General features: G+C 42.5%; 1 protein-coding gene across 1 annotated transcript in view; it reads left to right on the plus strand.

Moving 5' to 3' along the window:
• The window catches only part of MCTP2 (multiple C2 and transmembrane domain containing 2), a 117,767-nt gene extending 106,514 nt beyond the window's left edge, over nt 1-11,253 (plus strand). The window contains exons 21-24 of the mRNA XM_036389954.1: nt 2,505-2,614; nt 4,978-5,087; nt 7,411-7,508; nt 9,715-11,253. Of these exons, the coding sequence (XP_036245847.1) occupies nt 2,505-2,614; nt 4,978-5,087; nt 7,411-7,508; nt 9,715-9,783 (387 nt within the window). The 3' untranslated portion in view covers nt 9,784-11,253. The remainder of the gene's footprint in view (nt 1-2,504; nt 2,615-4,977; nt 5,088-7,410; nt 7,509-9,714) is intronic.
• Nucleotides 11,254-20,591: the final 9,338 nt, after the last annotated feature.

Raw genomic sequence — 20,591 nt, forward strand, 5'->3', positions numbered from 1 at the left:
TGACTTTCATCCTGATGGACTCTTACTGCTTCTGACAGTGTTTTCTGAGGTGCTGGCTTCACATAGCATAAGCAACACTCCAAAGTCTAAAAAATTTGGAAAATCCCATTTGTTGTACTTCATTTGTCTGCTTCTACGTTGCTTAAGCAGTGATCTAATAATCCTGTCCATGTGTTTAGACTGCAGGTTTCCAGAACCAAACAACAATAACAAAGAAATGACGTTGACAAATTCCCAGGATTTTCAAACAGTTATGCCCATCGTGCATACACACAGTTGCAGCCTATTTTTCTCTCAAACTAATTTTATTTGCGAGGTTTTCTAATCCCAGTTTCCCTCTGCCTTTACATTGGTTGGCCATATTTGCATCAGAAATCGAAAGCACTCTTGTCCAGGGGTGATTTTAGCATGCAGCCAGGTGAGCATGGGCATGCAGTTGTCATAACTTAGGGACTGGCAGTTTCTGGTTTATTTATTTTTATTTTATGCTCTGCTTCGTGGCTGCAGCAGGAGTTGTGTTGTGTTGTGTTGGTTAAACTGTGTTATCACCACATCTCTGAGCTCCATCGGGGATGTGTAAATGAAGTCAGCATGATGCAGGCAGAGCTGGCAGATGATCTGCCTTGCAGCTCTGGGCAGCAAGAGTAGGCTTGCCCTGCAATATCACTTCATTTAAGTGGTTTATTTACCCCTCTGCCTGAATTTGGACAGAATGAAATTCCCACTGTCTGGTTTTCCATGAGCTGCTCCTCAGCTTCTGCTTCCAAGTTTGGTGGGAAAAAAGCCAGCTATGGCCAAAGCACTGTTGTACCATTCCAGTGAGGAAATAGTTAAATATAATTTCAATGTGTCATTTACATTTGAGCCTAACGAGATTATAACTGGAGCTGTGTGAAAATGACTTTTTGGTGCTATTTTCACATAAACTGACTATTTATTTATTTATTTTGTTCTGGGGTTATTTCACACCCCAAGGGTTTCATTTTTGTTGGTTGTTTTATTAATGTAAAAATACTCATTTTCACACCCAAATGTGTGATTATTTAAAATGCTGCTTCTATTCATTGTGCACTGACTTGCAACCTAAAGGCAAATATTCAAATGTCTGGAGCTTGATAACTCCGTGGTGGTTTTGGCTGGCTTTTTAAACTCAAAAATTGCTGGGAAGAGAAATGGGCAGTAAGTAATTCAAAGTGGGATAAGGGCTGCATTCCCATGGCTGCCTGTCAGCATCCAGGGAAGGGTCACAGGTTATTCCAGCACCTTCTGCAGAGTGGTGCCCTCTCTCAGCCCCTTACAGACCCTCTGCCAGCTTGGTAATGCCAAAAATGCTGGAGCAAAAGCCCTCACCTCTGTGGCCCTGTGTGACCTTTAAATAGCCTCTGACCCTGTCCTGCATGGAGGAGGGATGTGGATGAGAACCCAGAGGCAGAATTGCAGCAGTGTTGATGCAAAAGTCTCTGGCCCTTGCTCATTCCCACCCACCCTTTCCTCTGCCTTGACTGGTGTGGGCCACGGATACAAAATGCTCTTTACCATCATCTCCCTTCTCTGGGAACAGATTGGTTAAAACACAGCTTTAAATGTTTTGTTGGTTCATTTTTTGTTGTTTTTTTTTTTTTAATTTTTTTTATTTCTAAATTGGACTGATTTTTAAGTGTCTAAATGTGATGTAAAATCAGTGTCCAGGGCTCTGCATTTTGTAATAAGTGAATGTTTTGCTGATTTCTTGCAAGAATATCTGCAACCAAGCCAATTTGCATGCCTGTATGTGTGTTAGATTGCTGGCAAAGAAATGCTGAATGCTGATAATTGTATACTGGTTTTCAAGCCTGATTTAAGTAATTTTGATTTTTAATTCATTCTGTGCTTCCTTTTTATTTCTGCACATGTGTAGTAATGTCCTGTAATGTTGCTGCCTAAAATAAGCAGTAAGAAATGAAGTTGAGATGGCCGCTGCAAAGGGAAAATGACATTTTTTCCTTTCATCCTTTTTTTTTTCCCAGTAAAAGAATAAGTCTCTGTATACAGAATGCTCAAAAATATTACATTCACTATCTTGCTGCTAATTTATATACACAAACCAGCATGGCTGCGAGGGGCCTACAAAGCTCAGAAATGTGATATTTAGAAGTTCTGCACAAGAATATTTTTGTTTTTGTGGAGCACTGAGCAGCCAGCACTCCACACCAGGGGTTCTCAGCACCTCTTGTGCTTTGGCATCCAATTGTGTGAAATCCTGGTTGAGATCCTGCAGTCAGGTTGTGTTAGGAGATGAAGAAACCTCTGCCCATGTGTTGAGGAAAAGGAAGAAAATACAGGGATCTATACAAATAATGTTGGTTCTGTGTGATAAACCCAGGGTGTTTGTTCTGTCCTTCCTTCAGTGAAATACTTGAGGTCACGGATGGATCAGCAGTGCTGGAAATCTTATTTTCACCATGTGTCTGTGAACACCCTAGCAAATAATTAAAAGTTTTGGTTTTCTGGTTTCTTTTGATTAGGAATCTGAGAAAAAGGGGCTGATTGAGAGAATCCACATGGTCCAAGAGATCATCATAGCTGTTCAAAGCATCCTGGAAGAAATAGCATCGTTTGGAGAGAGGATTAAAAAGTAAGTAATAACCTTTTCTTGCTTGAGCATGATTTGAAATGAAGCAGAACCAGGAGGATCAAGGTGGAGTAATTGTCTTGCTCCAAAAATGGCTGCAAGGTGCAGCAGGATAAGCTGGCCAGTCCCACCACTGCTTCTTCTCTTACAGTCTTTTATTCCAAAACACCTTTGCAGAGCACAGAGAAGAGGAGCAGCAGTGTCCTTACTGATGCAGCTTTCATGTTTGCCTGAATTTTGCTTTTTTGTGATGGGGTGGGGAGTCATGGGTGCCACAGATGATGCTTGAAGATGTGGTCACAGAAGTATCAGGCATTTCTTCTCAGTCCCATCACAGAAAGTGGGTACTGATGCTCAGTGTTGCCTTTCCCACGCCCTCCCAATCCTGACCTGGCTGTTGGGGTCACCAGTCACTTGTGTCCCTGGCCAACACATTGATCTTCTTCTGTCTTTGCCATTTTGAGCTGTCTGCTTCCTGCTGGTGCCACGAGGAAGCCCAGAGGGGGTTTTCAGGGTCCCATGGCAGGGGGGGACACACAGAGGGTATTCCTGACCTTACAGGTCAGGAGGGAGGTGAAGAGCCTAAAAAAAAAAAAAAAAAATCCCACAGACAAACACACACAAACCTTTTATAACTCAGTCTTTATTGGAGCTTAATTGATCCATATTGTTGTCTGTTTTGAACACAAAGTGATGGTTTGTGACCGAGCCTCACTTTAATGAGGAGCTGGGTTCAAGCTAAAAATACAGCAACCACATGTGCTGTGGTGCCACACTGGACACCCCAGCTGGGGTGGAAGTGGCCCAGAGATGTATTCCAGTCTATGAACAGGGCACTGTTCTGCCCAGCTGCATGGCAGGAAGACTCCAAGCACTTAAACACTATTAATTCTTGTATTCATTTTGCTAACAATGGCCTTAAAGAACACGTTGGGTATTAATGTGGACGCCCGATGTAATTTCAGAAGGATTCTGTTGTAGCTCGGCAGTGATGTGCCATTAAAAAATTGCTATCAAAGTTTTTTTTGTAAGTGACAGACTGAATTGTGCTACAGTTTCCGTCTGTCACTCCAGTTACACAATCATAGGGAGTTTTCATAGTTTAACTCAATTGAGCTGTTTTGCTATTTTTTTTTTTTTTTTGCTTTAACTTAAGCTACATTGATTGATAATGATGGGTCCTCTCCCACCTATTTTTACTTAATATTTAATACGTCTATTGAAGCTTAAATGTAATTCTTGAAGCGTCCTATTAATTTTATCTGTCAAGGGAAGTTTGTCTTATTTTATAGCCTGATAAGTGGTCCAGATTCATTCTCTCTTCTTCCTACTCCCCATCATTGTGATATGATGAAGTTAGCAGGCAGATTGTGTGAAACAGAGATGCCCAGATCCATAAATCCTCCTGTGGACTAGCAGGCATCCTTGTAGTCCAGGTATCTCAACATTTGGTGCAGGGCATAGGTTTATGTCTTACAATGGCACAGGGGGAACAAAGTAATTCCAAAGATGTGTTAGCAGTGGCTTCTCACCTTCAGTCCATCATCGACTTGCAGATGAGAGGTCTGAGCGAAATAAAATCCTGTTTTTCACTGCAATGTGGCCAAAGTCTGAAATGCTGTAGTAACTGAGCCTTTCACGAGCGCTCCTCTTGGGAAAGGTCCGATGTGGATTGTTGGAATGCAGAAGCTTGGGCTGCTGCTGGCTTATTACAGCTTATCCCAGCCAGCATCCTATACTCAGTGTAGTAAAGAATTGCTGCAAATGTAAAGATCTAGGACAAAATGTATGTATATGTAGAGAGATTTTTTATAGAATATTATGGCCCTAATGTTACATAGAGAAATTACTCGAACTGCTCTTTCACAGTTTGGCGTCCTAATCAATCCAATGCAAGTTATTTGCTGGGGTTGACTCTGGCTACCTGCCACACCTGGGTCGTGCACTGGACACACACCTTGTGTCACCTTCACTGTGACCCAGTGGAGCTGGCTCACCCTGTCTCCAGATCAGATAATCTGCCCATGAATAATGGAGAGCTGAGTGGCCAGCAGAGATGTGTGACAAGTGCCACACATAGAAGAAACAAAAACAACTCACTACATGCCTAACAACTTCACTGAGCTCCCCAGGGCTCCTCTTCTCTTTCCTTACTGTGATAGCTGCCTCTCAGGTATCTTCCTTAATCTGTTCTAGCATCCAGATGTAGCAATCTACTTATCCACCTTCCAAAGTGTCTGCAATTTACAGCATATCTGACTGCACTGAGCACTGCAAAGGGGTCATTAAATTATTATTGTGAAGCAGAGAACAGACAGTGTCCAAGAACAGAAATGTTGAGAGGGATTGTGTTTTTTTCCTTACAGCACATTCAACTGGACGGTGCCTTTCCTCTCTGTCCTGGCCTGCTTGGTCCTGGCAGCAGCAACAGTTATTTTGTATTTTATACCACTGAGGTACATTGTTTTAATCTGGGGTAAGTACTCCACTGGGTCTCATTTGTATGAGATAAATACAATATATGTCTACAGAGTGAAATCAAACAAGCTTTAAACGACCTGTTACACAGACAAACAAGTGCTGTTGCTTAGAGGTGAATAAAGATGTTATGAACTTCTTAAAATTACCATTTCTCCCCCCTGGGTTATCCGATAATTTGCTTTTCTTAGGGTTCTTTATAAGTTTCCAACAGCACCACAAGAAGAGCATTAGCCTAGATAAGCTACTTTCAGTGTTATTATTCTTCTGCAGGAAAGTAATTAGCTTCCTGGTGCTGGAGCCCTCCAGCTGGGAAATGGTAGGAAGTGGACAAGATGTGTTTGCAGAGCTGGACCATGTAGATTTGGACCCTGGGAGCCTTTTGGGTATGAGTATCCTGGCAGTCAGGACAGGCTGTGCCCAGTGGGAAACACTGAGCATCTCCTTTTGTCATGGGTCAGAAAGTATTTGTATGAAGATACATACAGAGGAGCTTTTAAAAAGTAAAACTTTCCTGGTGGCATTATGAAGAAATGTGAGGTCATATTTCACAGAAGGAGATGGCATTCAAGGGCACAGGACTAAGAGGAATGGCTTTAAACAGCAAGAGGGCAGGTTTAGATTAGATATCAGGAAGAAATTCTTTCTTGTGAGTGTGGTGAGCTCACAGAGAAGCTGTGGCAGCCCCATCCCTGGAAATGTCCAAGGCTTGGAACAGCCTGGTCCTAGTGGAAGGTGTCCTGCCTGTAGCAGGGGGCTGGATTAAGATGGTTTTTAAGACACCCTCCAAACCATTCTATGATTCCAGCTGCTGAAGGATTTCTACATCTCCAAATGACCTCCTGTCTTATTTAGGGTGCTAACTTTTATCTCAGCCTTGAGGTAGAGAGGTGTGGAGAGCACAGTGCAGGTAAATCCTCCCTGACCTGCAGAAGCTCAGCCCTGATGTGGCTCTGAGTTGTAGGGACCCCCTGTGACCCCTGGGGCTGGGCCATCAGCTGCTGTCTTGGCTGTAGAAAAGGGAGGGAATGAGAAGGTGGCATTAAAAAAAAAGCCATTCTTGGGCAACAGCAACAAAGAAATAAAGGATTAAATCAAACAAAAGAAAGGGCAAAAAGAAAGGGGAGAAATTGCTGGGAGTAAAAAGTTCAGTAACGAAATATTGTTGTTCTTGTATGGAAGACATGGTGAGTACATGAAAACTATACATCCATTCAACATCATCCAGAGTGACAGGGCCTTCAGATATGATACATGTTAAACAACTACCCTGTGGCAAGGCCTCAAAAGACCTTATGGTATTTTCTGTTTTTTAAAAATCAGGTACACAGAAAACTGTGTTGTCATTTTGCTACAAGTATATGGCTTAAAAGCTGAATCTCAGATGTGAAGCAGGTACATTTCAGGGAGAGGAGAAGGCTGGAGCAGCCATCACATTTGAAATCACTTTCAGGGAAACCACTATGAGGTTTTGGACAGGGGCATGATGGAATTGAATGCTGTATTATGATCCTCAGGGGCAACCAACATCTGAATTTTTTTGCTATTCTTTAAAATGGGTTAGCTGATTTTCTTCACCTAGAAGACCTTAAGAGAGGCAAGAGAAGACCTTATGAACTTCACAATAACATGAACATTTCAGTCCCATGGATCTTCTGTCCAGACTAGGGACCACCTCTGCCAACTGAAGCTTTTCTAAGTCCATGGAGATGGACTGCTATTGCTGCAGTTCATAAGCCTAATTATTTACACAAAGATCAAATTAAAGTAAACCTTGTGATAAGGTTTTACATTGTCCCACAGCATCATAATATGGACAGTTTGGTCAATGTGGCTCTGCAAAAAGGGGATAAGCCATGAGGGATGGGGAAGGGAAGCTTTCATTTTCTGAAGAGATGGAAGGAAAATTTTTCCCAGTTATTTTCGGAGCTTTCCAGTTGGTCGTGTAGGATAGCAGATTTAACAGCACCCTTGGCTTTCATTGTGTGTATTCTCCCTATAGTATCCCCCAGAATGAATTCTTGCTGCAGTCACTTTTCACCACGTTGTTGGCAGCACATGGTCCCCAAAGTAGAGAAATACCTTTATCAGTGATGTCCTCTACTTCCTCCAGGACCCACTTGTGAGTGATTCCACGTGACAGGGAGCATGTGTGTGGCTTTAAGTCTGAGGCACTGTTTTCACACTAATTTTTACTTGTGAATTCCCTTTCCCTTTCTCACCTTGCCTGAACAAATTTAGAGGGAGGGAGTAGGAAAGGCTCGTATTATTTTGTTTGCCTTTATTTTTCTTTAATTTTTTTTTTTTTTTTTTTATCCTAGGCATAAATAAATTTACTAAGAAGCTTAGAAATCCCTATGCCATCGACAATAATGAGCTACTAGATTTCCTCTCCAGGGTACCATCTGATGTTCAAAAGGTAGGTAATGAATGGCCACAGCCAACAGAGGCAAGGAGTGACACTGAGAGCGGCTGGGTGCTCCCTTTGGGAATACAATACCAAAGACTTTTGAATAAGGGAGATAAGGAATCTGGGGAAAATCCACAAAAGGAAGGGGAGAGAGAGTGTTAGAAGAGAGGGGAGCCCAAATCCTTTGTCAGAAGGATAAAATGATTGAGGAAAAATTATCCTGAAAAGACCTACTTAAAAATGATCTGGAAAATCACTCAGCGTGGTTACTGAGCTATGGTTTTCGTCACCTTTCTGCTCCGGTATTTGTGCAGAGGGAGGAGAAAAATAGTCTCTTTGATAGAGATAACCATCCAAAAGGATTTGCTGAATTCTCCTCTTTCTCAAGATAGGGGGAGGAATGGGGGGGAATTATTTCTGTGACATTGTGCTTGAGCTCCAGGCCTCCTTTGGACAATGCCCTGCTCATCTTTTTCTTTAAAGGAAACCCTGACATGTGCTTAAAATACTCTACAGTTGATCAGATCAATCTTCTACCATTATGGAATTATAAGTTTTAATCTAACCAGAATCTATCCTCCCTCAGTTTCAGTCAAGTCTTGTCTCTTCTCCCATTTCTTTGAAACAACAACATTGTCTTCAGCAATCTCGCCTATCTTCCTGGAAATTATTTGAACAATAAATCCTTTCGAATGTCAAGATCTGTTTATTTCTCTTGGAGGAGGGAAAATAGTCTTGCTGGGTAATGAAGCCACACAATATAAAGGATTCTTTCTTTTGTTTTCACTGTCTGGAATCTGTGTCCCCAGGCCCTGATCCTGATGCCCAGGATCCCTCTGACATTGTGCCTTTCTCTGTGGCACTTTCCCTGTGAGGTGCTGCTCACTGGGAATAAGGGGATCACAATCTTACCCATAGTGACTTGATGCTGTTGGAGACAGAAACTGAATTGCTCACGTGCAGTGTTGGGTTTTCCAACCCAAGCAGGGTTGGAAAAAGCTTCTTTATCTCAAGAGGCCACCAGACTGGTTGGTGGCAGCACTAATAACTGGAAAGAAATCTCACCATGGACTGGTGAGAGGAAAAAACACTAAGCAGGAGCAATCATAGAGCCATTAAGCTTCAGTGTATTTTTATTTGTTGTCATTGCTCTTATAGAGGCCACTGGATTTACAGTGATGGTTTGCATATGCCCTTTAAATGTTTATGTTTAAAGATAAGCTGCTTTTCTATTTATGCTTTATTTAACATTTACACTTACAACATTTCCTTGAGTGGTTTCTATCATATTGGGATCCTTTGAGCTCTCCAAGGAAAATGATCACCATTTTCTATGGGAGGAATGATAAAAGTTCCTTGGATGGGACAAAACTTGGAGTTTTCCACTAGTGCTGAAAGTAGTGACAGCCACACACTTCAGGGACAAGTCATCCATGGAAGCTCCAAAGCCCTTCTGCCTGCTTTGTTCTGTGTGCTATCAATGCATTCAGCATTTCACTGGGGTGCTGCAGTGGGTTAGAAATTACTCCTATCTGTACAGTACCCCTTTACAACCACATGTCTTGGACAGAAGACAGAGGAGGAGTGAAAAAGATGGCATTTTCAGCCAAATTTTCCCCATGATTTCAGTGGGAATACTTTTGTCTCACACAACAGACAATTTGAAGATTACACCATCCTTGACAGTTTACCACACATGTTTTAATCATTATATTGTATATGAATTTGTTTTGAAAGGTGGAGGTAGCTTTGTCCAGGTTCTATTTGGAAGAATACTTTCCTTTTTTGAAATTATTAAGTATTTCAACATCCCAGGGTCTGTGTATGGTTTTGACAACTGTCATCTTACTGTCTATTGGGATCCACTTGAACTGAGACTCCTGAGAGAAGTTTATTAAACTAATAGGTTAATGCCAGAAAGATAAGAAAAACAACTCCCAAACCAAAACAAACCCAAAAAGATTTCTGAAATCAGGTAGAACCCCATGTATCTCATTAGAAAAATCTGCTTTTAATATTTTTGTTTCAAGAAATGATGCATGACTTCTCAAATCCTTCCTGCAATTAATCCCCCATGTTCCTGTGTTTAGAAAATGATTCATTACTTTTGAACCTTCCTTAGTTTCCCTGGGTTTGTCCTGGGGGAGCCATTAACACACGCTGCAGTGAGCTAGAGTTACCTAAGTGCAAACGTCATGCCTGTTTGTTTTTACAGGTGCAGCAGGCTGAATTGAAACCATCCAGCAGCTCCAGCCCCATCAGGAAGAAGCGGAGCACGCTCTAGGATGCAGCAGGGTTTGGGAATGCAGCACCTCCCTCCCTGCACACACGTGCACACACTGCACCCCTCCCCTCCCTCTTGCTTCAGAACAACACTAGAGTCACTTGCCACGGACTTTCTCGTTCTTGGAAGATGTGGTTTTTGATAAACACTTATCTTGGGTTTCTTTTCTGGGTTGTCTTTTTGGCATGGAATCCCAAAAAAAGAGCAAGGTGAAATGTGAATGATTTTGTGGGATGGGGAGGAGAATGGAAGAGGATGGTGCAATTGCACCTTTTATTTTTCTTTTTTTTTATTCCCCCCTTTGATTGTAGAGACAAGGCTGGATGTGGCAGCACTCCCTGTGTTATGTAGGAAGAGATAATTCTGCTTAGTGTAGCAGATCAGCTGAGCTGATGTGAGGAGATGCTCTGAACCAGTTTTTAACATATCCAACAGATTTACATTAAGATATGAAAGCTATTCTTTTCTGAGTTAAATCACTGTGCCTAGAAAGGTTTAAGCTCTGAATTAACGAGTCTTTGATACCCATCTTCTGTTCAAGCAGTGTACATTTTAAAAAGTTTTTTATCATAATTAGCAGAAAGAGCTAGGAGCTCCAACAGTATCTCAGTATTTCATCCTGCACTTGTGGGTTTTCCTTTTTCCTTTTTTTTTTTTTTTTTTTTTTTTTTAAGCCCAGCCTGTGGTTAACTCTTTATATACTGGAATCATCAGAGATCCATTGCTGGCAATGGATGCATGAAAACCTTATGCCATGAAAGGATTAAGAGAAAAGGCTAACTCAGTGACCTGAAAAGACTCTGTTGGCTTGCCTTTTATAATTCCATCTCATCAGATATTTTCAGCATAGCTGTTGTTTTCCTGTCTAAATCCAGAGGGGTCAACACTACAGATCCAAGAGAAAAGAAAAACCAACACTTTACAACCTTAAAGAAACAAGTGCTTGTGCAGAAAGAGAGCACGTGCCCAAAGAAGTGGTTGTGCAATAGGGTGCAGGCTTTGGTCCACCACTGATGTCTTCTTGCAGTCTTTCCTGGTGGTTCACAAGGAGAGGACCCAAAAGTGAAGTCAAGTGGAAACAGCAATGGAAAGACAGAAGAAAGGACCCCATTTTGTGTTCTGTGGAGAATGTGATTTTTGGCTTGCTTACCAATCCTTTAGCAATTGTGCACTTGCTTTATGTATTTCAGAAAATGAGCATTAGTCAGGTTGTTTGACTGGGGAAACTAAAACACAGAATTGTGTGTAAAACCTACTTAATTTTGCTGATACTGCAGCCCTCAGTCCTTTAGGTGCTGTGGGACATTTTGGGAGTGATTTGTCACCACAAGTCATTGGCAGCATGAGAGCTGGATTTGTTGCTTATGATTCCCAGGCAGGGATTACCACCAGCATTCCCTGAGGTACTTGACAGTACAAAGAAATGCAGAAACCTGAGAGATAAGACTCTTTTTTGTAAAAAAAAAAAAAAAAAAAAAAAAAAAAAAAAAGGGTTTTGAAAGTCATCTAATAAAAGGTAGAATGGTTAAAACCTTGCTTATGGATTTGTGATCCAGATGGAGTTGTGTGTGGTTCCATAGCACAATCCTTGTGGGCTTGTTCCAGGAATCTGAAGGAGGAGGAAAACTAACAGCAGACTATCTTCCACTGGGTTATTAGGAAGATTCAGTAGTTTTTCATAAGTTTATTTTTCGAAGTCCCACTGTGCCTTTGAATAAGGACAGGCACATTTTCATATACTTGATTGGCTAAAGAATGTATTTTGCTTATGCAAAGCTGTTTGTAGCTGCAAATGGAAGGATTGAGGAAAGATTATCCTGGTTTAAAAAGCCACAAAAATGCCTCTTTGTTTGCACGTGTGCTTGTGTACCCATGCATATACAGAGTTGTGTATAAAGAGTACATGTATAATGTATTTGTAGGCGAGTGTGTGGGGGAAAATGGGTGAATATACAGATTTAAAAACCTTGAAAATGTTTATGAAAAATGCCAAAGATTCTAAAGCTTATCATCTCGCGTCTGTTCTTCTTCATTTTGTATCTTTCCCGGCATGTCTCTCTGGCTGAGCCAGATCTCTGCATGATTTGATTTACTTCAACTTAATGAAGCTGGTTGGAAAGAGCCTTGTAGAAATTACAAAATCTCCAGTAAATCTCCTTCTTGTACATACAATAGATGTCCACGGAACCCTTTTGTTAAAGCAGTTTCTCAATCTTCTCTGTAAACAATGCCTCATTGTCTCGCTTCAAACTATCATCTGGTTTATCATACTGTAATCTTGTCATTTTGTAAGGACCAAAGTCAGGCATATTTAAGCAGGCGTGTGGGATCTGATCGCTGATTTGAGTGAAAACATTCAACTGCAGGGAAAACTGTTTATTTATTCAGAAATTCAGATTGATACTTTAATACTTTAGAGGGTTTTTCTGTAGGTTTTTCCACGTGGAACTGATTTCTGTTCAGGAGACAGGGTGATATCTTTTTCTATTTTTTTTTTTTTTGTGTAGATATGTTGGGTTTCAGAATAATTTGTGTTAATTGTTTTGCTGGAGACATACCAAATGAAGGGATTTGGATGGTCCAGTACCTATATATGTTGTGATGAGCTCTTTGTTTTGATAAATGCTGTTTGAAATGCAATAAACATTTGAGGTTAAGCTGATGCTTTTAATTTGTCTGGATTAGGAGATATGTTTCACATTCTTTGCAAAATGCTGTGCTATAATATTTAGTATCTGACTAGGTAAGCAAGGATATCCCTTGGCAGTGCAGTGTAACCATTCACACTGGAGTTTGCTTGGAGTAAGGAGTGTAAGTGCATCTCCTGCTGCAGCAGGAAATGAGGTAAAGCCTCATTTTCCCATCAGACCAGTGGTGCACACCAGGAAGGAATTTGGTTCCTCTGATACCTTAACTGAAAAATTGACAAAATACATTCTAACCAAACCTTAACCTTTAGATTTTCCATCCTTTAAGTAAGCTGATAGAATGTTTTGGAAATGGTATCTTTGGTTTGGAGACTATGGCATGTGTTAGTAGTGAATGCTGTTCTGATTTTAATATTGGGTGTTGTTTTCTCTGTAATGCTCCATGTGTCAGGGCCCTGGTGCATCTATCCCTGTAAATCTCACAGAGGCTTGATAAGAGTACCTGCTCCTCTGCATCCTAAGAGTTACCAGCTCAGAAGGAAGCTGCGATACTCCAAATTATTGTTGGTTTGTTGCAGATAGAGTGTTTTAATCATTCTCGAATTTCGGGTAAATTAAGCCAGGTGAAATATGATTTTGGGACAAAGTATCTGCCTGAGAGTTTATCAGAAGGGAAGACCCTCAGCAGTAACTGAGTAATTCAGGGTAAATGTGAGCAAAGGATATATTTATGATTAATGTAAATATTCACTAGCATTTAGAAATACTGTTGGAGTGAAAACAAAAAGTCTCTTGACATTATAGCATTTTCAATCTACTTTTCTCTGTGATGCTTTGACTGAGAACAACACAGCATTTCAAGAGAATTTAGAGGGTCATTTTGTTTTGCATGGAAGACGTGCTTATCTGACATAAATCATGAAACTGAGCACGGGGAAGCAGGAGATGGCATCCAGGTCTCAGTGTTTGCAACAGCACCAGCACCTGGGCAGGCACGAGTTCAAATTCTCAGCGTGGCTTTAACCTGAGGGCTGGAGATTCTTGTTAAATTTTACGTGAACGAACGTTGCCAGTCAGTTCCTGTGTCTTGGATTGAACACCTGCAAATTCCCTCTTGGCTGAGCATGATGGTGTGCCTCTTGCAGGGGAAGAGAGTGAGAGCTGGAAGACTTGCTGGTGTAAAATTTGTGCTGACGTCCTAGAGCAACCAGCCATCTAAGCTCTTGAGGACTTCTTGCAGAAGGAAGGTGGGGCAGTCTCATGCACTGGGCACATACATGTGATTCTGGGTCTTACAGGGTCAGGTTTAGATGGTCAGCAGATCTTGCCTCTCACTCTTAAACACTGTCTGCTAGGATGGCTCAGCCAGCACATTTAAAGAGTGGCTTTCAGCCCGAGAAGGAAGCAGAAGGCCCTGGCCCTCAGTGGTTTGGGGCATAGATGGATGGGTTTGGGTAGGGAGGCTGTGCTAGGGAATGCTTCCCCAGGGAACCTAGGGACTGCTGAGCTGTTGGGGTCTCTCCTCCATGCTGGATTTCTTGTGATCAGACTTTCAGCAGATGAAAGAATGAATTTTTTTGCTGTCGATCTCTGCATTTTGGTAAGTTGCTCTTATGGTGGGATAAAACATTAAATGTTGAGCTGTCATCTACAAACTGAAGGTGATAAAACCCTAAGGACTTGGGCCTGCCACTTCCAAATGCACGATCAGCCTCAATTCCCCTTCGGTCCCAAAGGATCCAAATGCCTTCAGGACAGTGCAAAGTCTGCTCACCAGTAATGTTACAGTAATGCCTTCAGATGCTGGTGAATGCTTCAATTTCACACTCAGTACTGGTAAGTGAATATAAGGGGGAGTGTCTTAGTGACACTACTCTTTATTTCTACCCTGGATATTTTTTTTCAATGAGATCACATGAAAAGAAACCAACCAAATTATTTCTATTTCTTGAGCAAACGCTGCTACTTCTATCCTAGCTGCTGTATGTGGAATATGGGATTTGACTGGTCTTTGGTCTCTCACTATCATGATACCTTGGGTTTTAGCTTTCTATTTTTTTTCTTTTTTAAAATTTTATCCTGCTTTGGTGTGTGGGTGTGGGTTTCATATAAGGAGATAGTAAGATGTGGGTTTTCATATACAGGGATAAAGCAATTGATTTTTTGGGCCTGTATCTGTACACAGCTAAACCACATATTTTTCACTTGCTCAGTACTGCCACCTCCCAAAGTAAAGAATATCTCTCATCCTCATTTTCAAGAGGAGATGCACAGTGGAAAGAGCATATGTTCCTATAGACAAAAAAAGCCTGTTAGATTCAGTGACTTGTGTGCTAAATTTTGCTTTGATCATGGCTGTCTGCTTTCTCCCTCCATCTTCTGTCTGCCCATGGTCGGTTTGTTCCAGAGTGAGTATCTGAAACCACACAGCAGCTACAACCTGAGAAGAAGGGCTGGGAGGGGGGTGAAGCCTCCCTCCAGCCCTGGCAATAGATGACTTTACTGAAAGTCAATGCCATTCCCTTGCATTTATCACTGCCACTCTTGCTCTGCATATTTTTGGTATTCGCCATGCATTGTTAGCAGTGATTGTCATGTAATTAAATCACTGCTCATCACAAGAGCCTATTTTTATGCTGAGATAAGCATCAGAAGTCTGCTGCAGCGTCCCCCAGATCAATAAAGATGTTCCCTGTAGGATTACAAATAGTCTGGGGTTGTACAGGGCACTAGAATTAATTAGGAATGATTTCTCTTTTTCTTTTTTCTTTCAATACATTTTTAATTGTTTATCCATTTTCGATGGGCTTGTTTTTAACTCTGCTGTGCTGGCCCAGATGCTTCTGTTCAGACTTTTTCAGTAGGATATGATACCAATTTGGGCAATACCATTTGATGTAAGCAGTCACAATTATCATCATCTTTCCATAGCCATGTGCGACTGTTGCTTCAAAATATGTTTTTGAGTGAAGTGTTTGCATCTCAGGCTTTGCATTTGAGATTACAGTTAAATGGGTTTATTAAATGATTGAACTTTGAGATCCAAGCACAATGAGTAACCTTCAGGTGCTACCCTGAAGATTTTGGTGTTTTGATCAGAATGCCAGAGGGCAAGTGGAGAAACTCAAGCCATTTGCCCGTGGTCACAGAGCAAGCATGTGGCAGAAAAAGCAGCATAGATTATTTTGATTTAGGCTTTCCTAGTCTCAGCTGTCCACTTTCCTTTGCATTGTTTTTACATTTTGTCCTGTTTGTGGGAAAAACTGGTTGTACCACCCTCCTGTGATCCATAGGAGCTGTGAGGTATGAGACAGAAGCTTCTGGAGAGTTTCCATAAGCAGAGTGGGACAGTCCATGAATGGATGAGGCATAGGGAAAGTGAAACTCTTCTTTTCCCCTCCCCTTAAGTCAAACAGCTGAGTGGCTTGTCCTTCTGGTCCAGCATCATCAGAAATGGAAACAACTTCTTCTGCTGTGCTGGTGAGAGTGTGTTTGCCCTCTCTAAAGCACAGGGAAAGAGTAGATTCCTTTCAGGGAGTAGAAGCAGTGTCAGGATTCCTGTAGGTAAATTTAACCACTTCCCTGCATGAAAAAGCAATGAACAGTTGAGGTTTTGCACTGGCATTGCTGTACTAAAGTGGTGCTCTTCATGAGCTGCACCTGAAGTGCACTGAAATCAAATGCCTGTGGAGCTCAAAGGTTTTGGATCAGTCTTCAAAACTCTGTGAGAGGGATAAAGAGTAGCCAAATTTGCTGCTGATAAACTAGTTGCCCCTAATGCTGAGAGGATGGTGATGCCCTGAAAGAGGATTCCTCACAGTAACACAGCGTTCCATGGTAATTATTCTGGTAGCGTTAGGATCAGTAGACCCCATGCCGAGATCCACTACAGGAGAGAGGAAATACTTAAATTTAGACCTATTAAGACCCAACCTCTGTGAGTTTACTGCATCACAAACCAGCAGAAAGTGCCTGTGCCCAGAGCATGGTGTGATGCAGCTCCTGTCAGGCAGCCAAAACCCATTTGCCCAGGGTTGGCATGGGGCAGCACAGAAGATCTGCCAGTTTCTGAACATCTCTAGGTTAAAAGCTTGCTGAGAACACTCTGAATTAACCTTTTTTTCATAGAATCAGTCAGGAGAGGGCTCCTGCACAGGTCACATTCTGCAGCAGGGGCTTGTTCTGTCCTCCCCTGCATCATTGAGCACTAAGAGTAGAAGGGGCACCATTGTTCTGCTTGTGCCAGCAGAGCCTGGATGATTCCAGCACTTGTTCTTGGCTCACCCCATGTAATAGAAAATTCACTTTTACCTCTTTTCCACTTGCCAGCCCCCTCCTTCTCCAGAGGGAAGGGGTTCTGGGGGATTTTGTTTGTCCCCTGAAGCTCTGCAGGGCTGCTGCCCACCAGAGGCAGTGCAAGGTATGAATGTGCTCAGAAAGTGAAGGGTCTGTGGAGTGGGATTTTGGCAACTTTTCTATTGCACATGCAGAGTGTTAGGCTTCTTTGCAGGGAAACTCTTTCCAAAATTATTTTCCGTTTTCTCACGTGTTCAGTCATTTCCATCATCACAGTGTGACCTGGATTAAGGTAATTCAAAACAGGACATTCCTGTAAAAGCCTCAGAATTTTGTATGAGAAATAATTCTTCCTATTGCCAGATTGTAAGGTGGGTTTGTCCATTTTTTTACTCTTATTATTAGAATTCAGGTGTATGAGATAAATTTAACACTGTTATACATTTTTTGGGGAATGGCTGTCATCCATGCTACACTGAAATGCTCAATGCCAGGGAAAACTGGATGACTTAACCAGAGAGGGAAGTACACTGAGATTTTCAGTGGGCATTTGCCTTAAATTCAGTGAGCACCATCCCAGTCCTGCTGAAGTCAATGCCTTTTTCTGAAATCAGCCCTGGACACCCTTGCTGAGTGGTGACCTCTGTGGCAGTTGCACGGTTGCTTCACAGATAATTTGCAAATTGCCCATGAGCAGTGCAAACGTGTCTGGTATGGTGCTAATTTCCTGGCAAGGTCTGGGTACACGGATCCCACACTCTGCTCCAGGGGTGCTCCAGCCATGCCCAGCAGCCAGTGTGAAGGTTTGATTTCTATGCAGCATGTCAGGGATATCTGATGGATGGGCTCAGCCTCCTTTTCACATGTGTTTAGGGATCTCCAGCCAGGCCAGAATTTGCCAGATGACCACCGTGGGGGAAGGCATCAGAAATATTTCCGTAAATATAACCCCTCCACGCCCCAAAAAATTTATCTAGTTTGTGCATGGGTGTTACAAAACCCTTGTTCAGGGCTACAGGAAGTGGCTGGACATTATCTGTCCTGTATTCCGGCTGGGTTTATTTTGGGGTGGTCAGAAAGGAAATCCTAGTGGAGAGGCTGGTGGAACATTTTTGTTGAACTGATGTGAAAAAGAAAAATACCTGGCCATTTGAAAGGGTTTGAACTCTTAGCATAAGGCTCTGGGAGATGGATGAATGGTCAGAGGGAGGTGACGGGCGGGTCAGAGGTCCTGTGGCATAACTCATCACTGTGAGAAATCCCTGTCTCCCAGTGAAAGTCTAAGGACTGGCTGGCAGCAGCGTGATCTGTGGCAGCCAATTCATCAGGAGGATTTCCCGTCTGAATATGCAGATGTGTGCACAATTATTTTACCTATCTTCACAAACAGAGCCCGTGTCCCTGCACGCTTAAATAAATCTTGGCACCGTCCTTTCCAGGAGGCATTTTGGGTTCAGCCTGGTTGCCTGCATCCTGCAGAGTTTTGTTCAGCAGAGTCCTTGCACACAGCCCGTCTCCTCTTCCCTTTCCGCTTCCCCTTCCTCCTCCTCCCATCCCACTGCAATCACTGCTGCCCAGACCCATCCTTCACTTGCACAAAACTGATTTCTGTTTATGGAGCAGCTGGCAGCAGCAAGGCTTGAGCACTGAGCGATGACTAAGAAACAAGCCCACTTTTCCCTTAGCTGTCAGGAGCTTTTAGAAATAACACCCTCCTCTGAGGAAGTCAGAATAGCAACAGGAAAATAAGTAAAACCTATTATAAAACAGTTGTCCAAGAACTTAGGCACGGCGCGGGGTAGAGATCAATATGCTGTGAAGGTTAAATCTATTTTCACACTGTGTTCTATTTCACAGTTTAATGGTGTTTTAATGTGTCTGTCACTGAGCCCCCTTCATGTTATGCAGGTAGAGGCTTTACAAAGGAGAAATAACGTTGGCTTTACAAGCTTCACAGTAACATCTTATTTACCAGCTGAGATCTGGCACTTTCCTCTCTGGTGGTACACCAGGACTATTTTATTTATTTATTTTATTTTATTTTATTTTCTATTTATTTATTTTATTTATTTATAATTTATTTTATTTTAAATTTATTTATTTAAATTTAATTTTTTTATTTTATTTTAAAATTTATTTTATTACTTTAATTTTATTTTCATTTTCATTAGTGTTTTATTTTATTTACTACTTTTTATTTTTTTAGAAGCCATAACATGGTGTTACATTTGCAGTAATTTTAGATGGCTTTTGGGGAATGCCTGTAGGGTTGGGAGCAGCAGGAGCATGTGTGTGCTTGTGTAGAAGGGACAGAAATATCTACTGCTGTTTATATAAGCTAAATACATGGAGGATATGCAGAATTCCCAGGCTTGAGTTTGCATCCAATTCACAGTAGTATATCTGAGTGTTTTAGTTTGAACTCAGTGATGCTGGGATGTTGGATCAGGTTTGGTTACAGCATGGAGGACAAAGTAAATGTTCTGAGAGAGGATGGGGGAGAAGGAGGGCTGATTTCAGTGGAAAGGATGGAAGGGTAGAGGGAGCAAAGGCAAAGAAGCAAATGAGATATAAAATCCAGGGTATGTGCAGTGCTAAAGCACACAGTCCTGTCCTCTGTTTGGGGTGAAGAAATTTATATTTCTAAGGCTCAACTCGCACTCTTTGTTTGGAAGGGGAAGGAGGGAAAAAAAACCACTGTTCTGCTTTAATTATCTCTCTTGAACTTCAGCTAGGGAAGGGAGAGGTTGGGATACCCTGGTCCAAGGGCGCTGCTGGCTCTGTGCTCCCACTGGGGAATGGGGCAGCAGATGCTCAGGTGTGCTGACCTGCCCAGTGGGGCTGCTTTGAGAAACCTCCCCTGCCTGTGGCTGAGCCAGCAGCTGGACACTGCCCCTGGCCATTTACAGCCCCTGCAGTCTGTCAGGACTGTGCACACCTGGGTTTGCTCCGCTGACAGAGCCAGGTGAGCCACAGCCAAGCAGCTCCTCTGGTGAATCTGAGTGCCTGTGTTCGCCACAGGAACTTGCTCCAGACATCCTCGTGTTGTGACTGAGGTGTGGAACTGGGGGAGGACAACCTGCTCATGCCAGTGGCTTCTCCTGTGTGATCTCTCTGCCATCTTTGCCCTCAGCAGCTCCCTTGCATCCCTGGGAGAACACTCTCCTTTGCCTCGTTGCCTTCCCACCTCTCTCATCCTCTGCTCCCTCAGTTGCTCTTTACCCTCCTCTTCCTTTGTCTCGCAGCCAAATGACTTAACTCTGCACAGCCTCCTGGGAGGGGTAGGCTGTGAGGGGGGAATGCAGCAGAGGAGGAGATACGATATTAAATCTTCTTAGGAGCAACTTATTAAAAACCTCACGCTTCCCCTCAACTGGTCGCTTTGCCAGAGTAAAACCCTTTGCTCTGCCCAGGTCTACTGAGGGCAGATGCTTGTTGGAGCGTGAGTTTTTAGACTTGCAGAGCATTGACTTGGCTTAACCTGTGTATCCCACCACAGCAGAAATGTCTGCATTGTGTGTTTTGGCTTTGGTGTGCTGCCTGCTCTGAGTTCATCTCTTTCCCCCCTTCCGCTTTCCATTGTTGGAACAACAATCTTCTGCTGGATGCAGAGCTCAGCCATCCCTGTATTGTGGGGCCAAAACAAACTCTCTGCTAGCGTGTTTTCCATCCTCCACAAGTTAAAATACCAGTGCTGAGAGCAGCTGCCCTCCCAGGTGGGGAGCCTGTTATCCGAAAATCTGACGACTTGACTTCATGGGGCAAGACTTTCTCTCAAGCAATGCTGTTATTAATTTATATCCTTTGGAGGGCTCCAGTGGTTCCCTCCCCAGCCACCACAGCCACCAAAGTGCAGCCTGGTGA

Source organism: Molothrus ater, chromosome 13 (assembly GCF_012460135.2).
Source record: "Molothrus ater isolate BHLD 08-10-18 breed brown headed cowbird chromosome 13, BPBGC_Mater_1.1, whole genome shotgun sequence".
Taxonomy (NCBI): Eukaryota; Metazoa; Chordata; class Aves; order Passeriformes; family Icteridae; genus Molothrus; species Molothrus ater.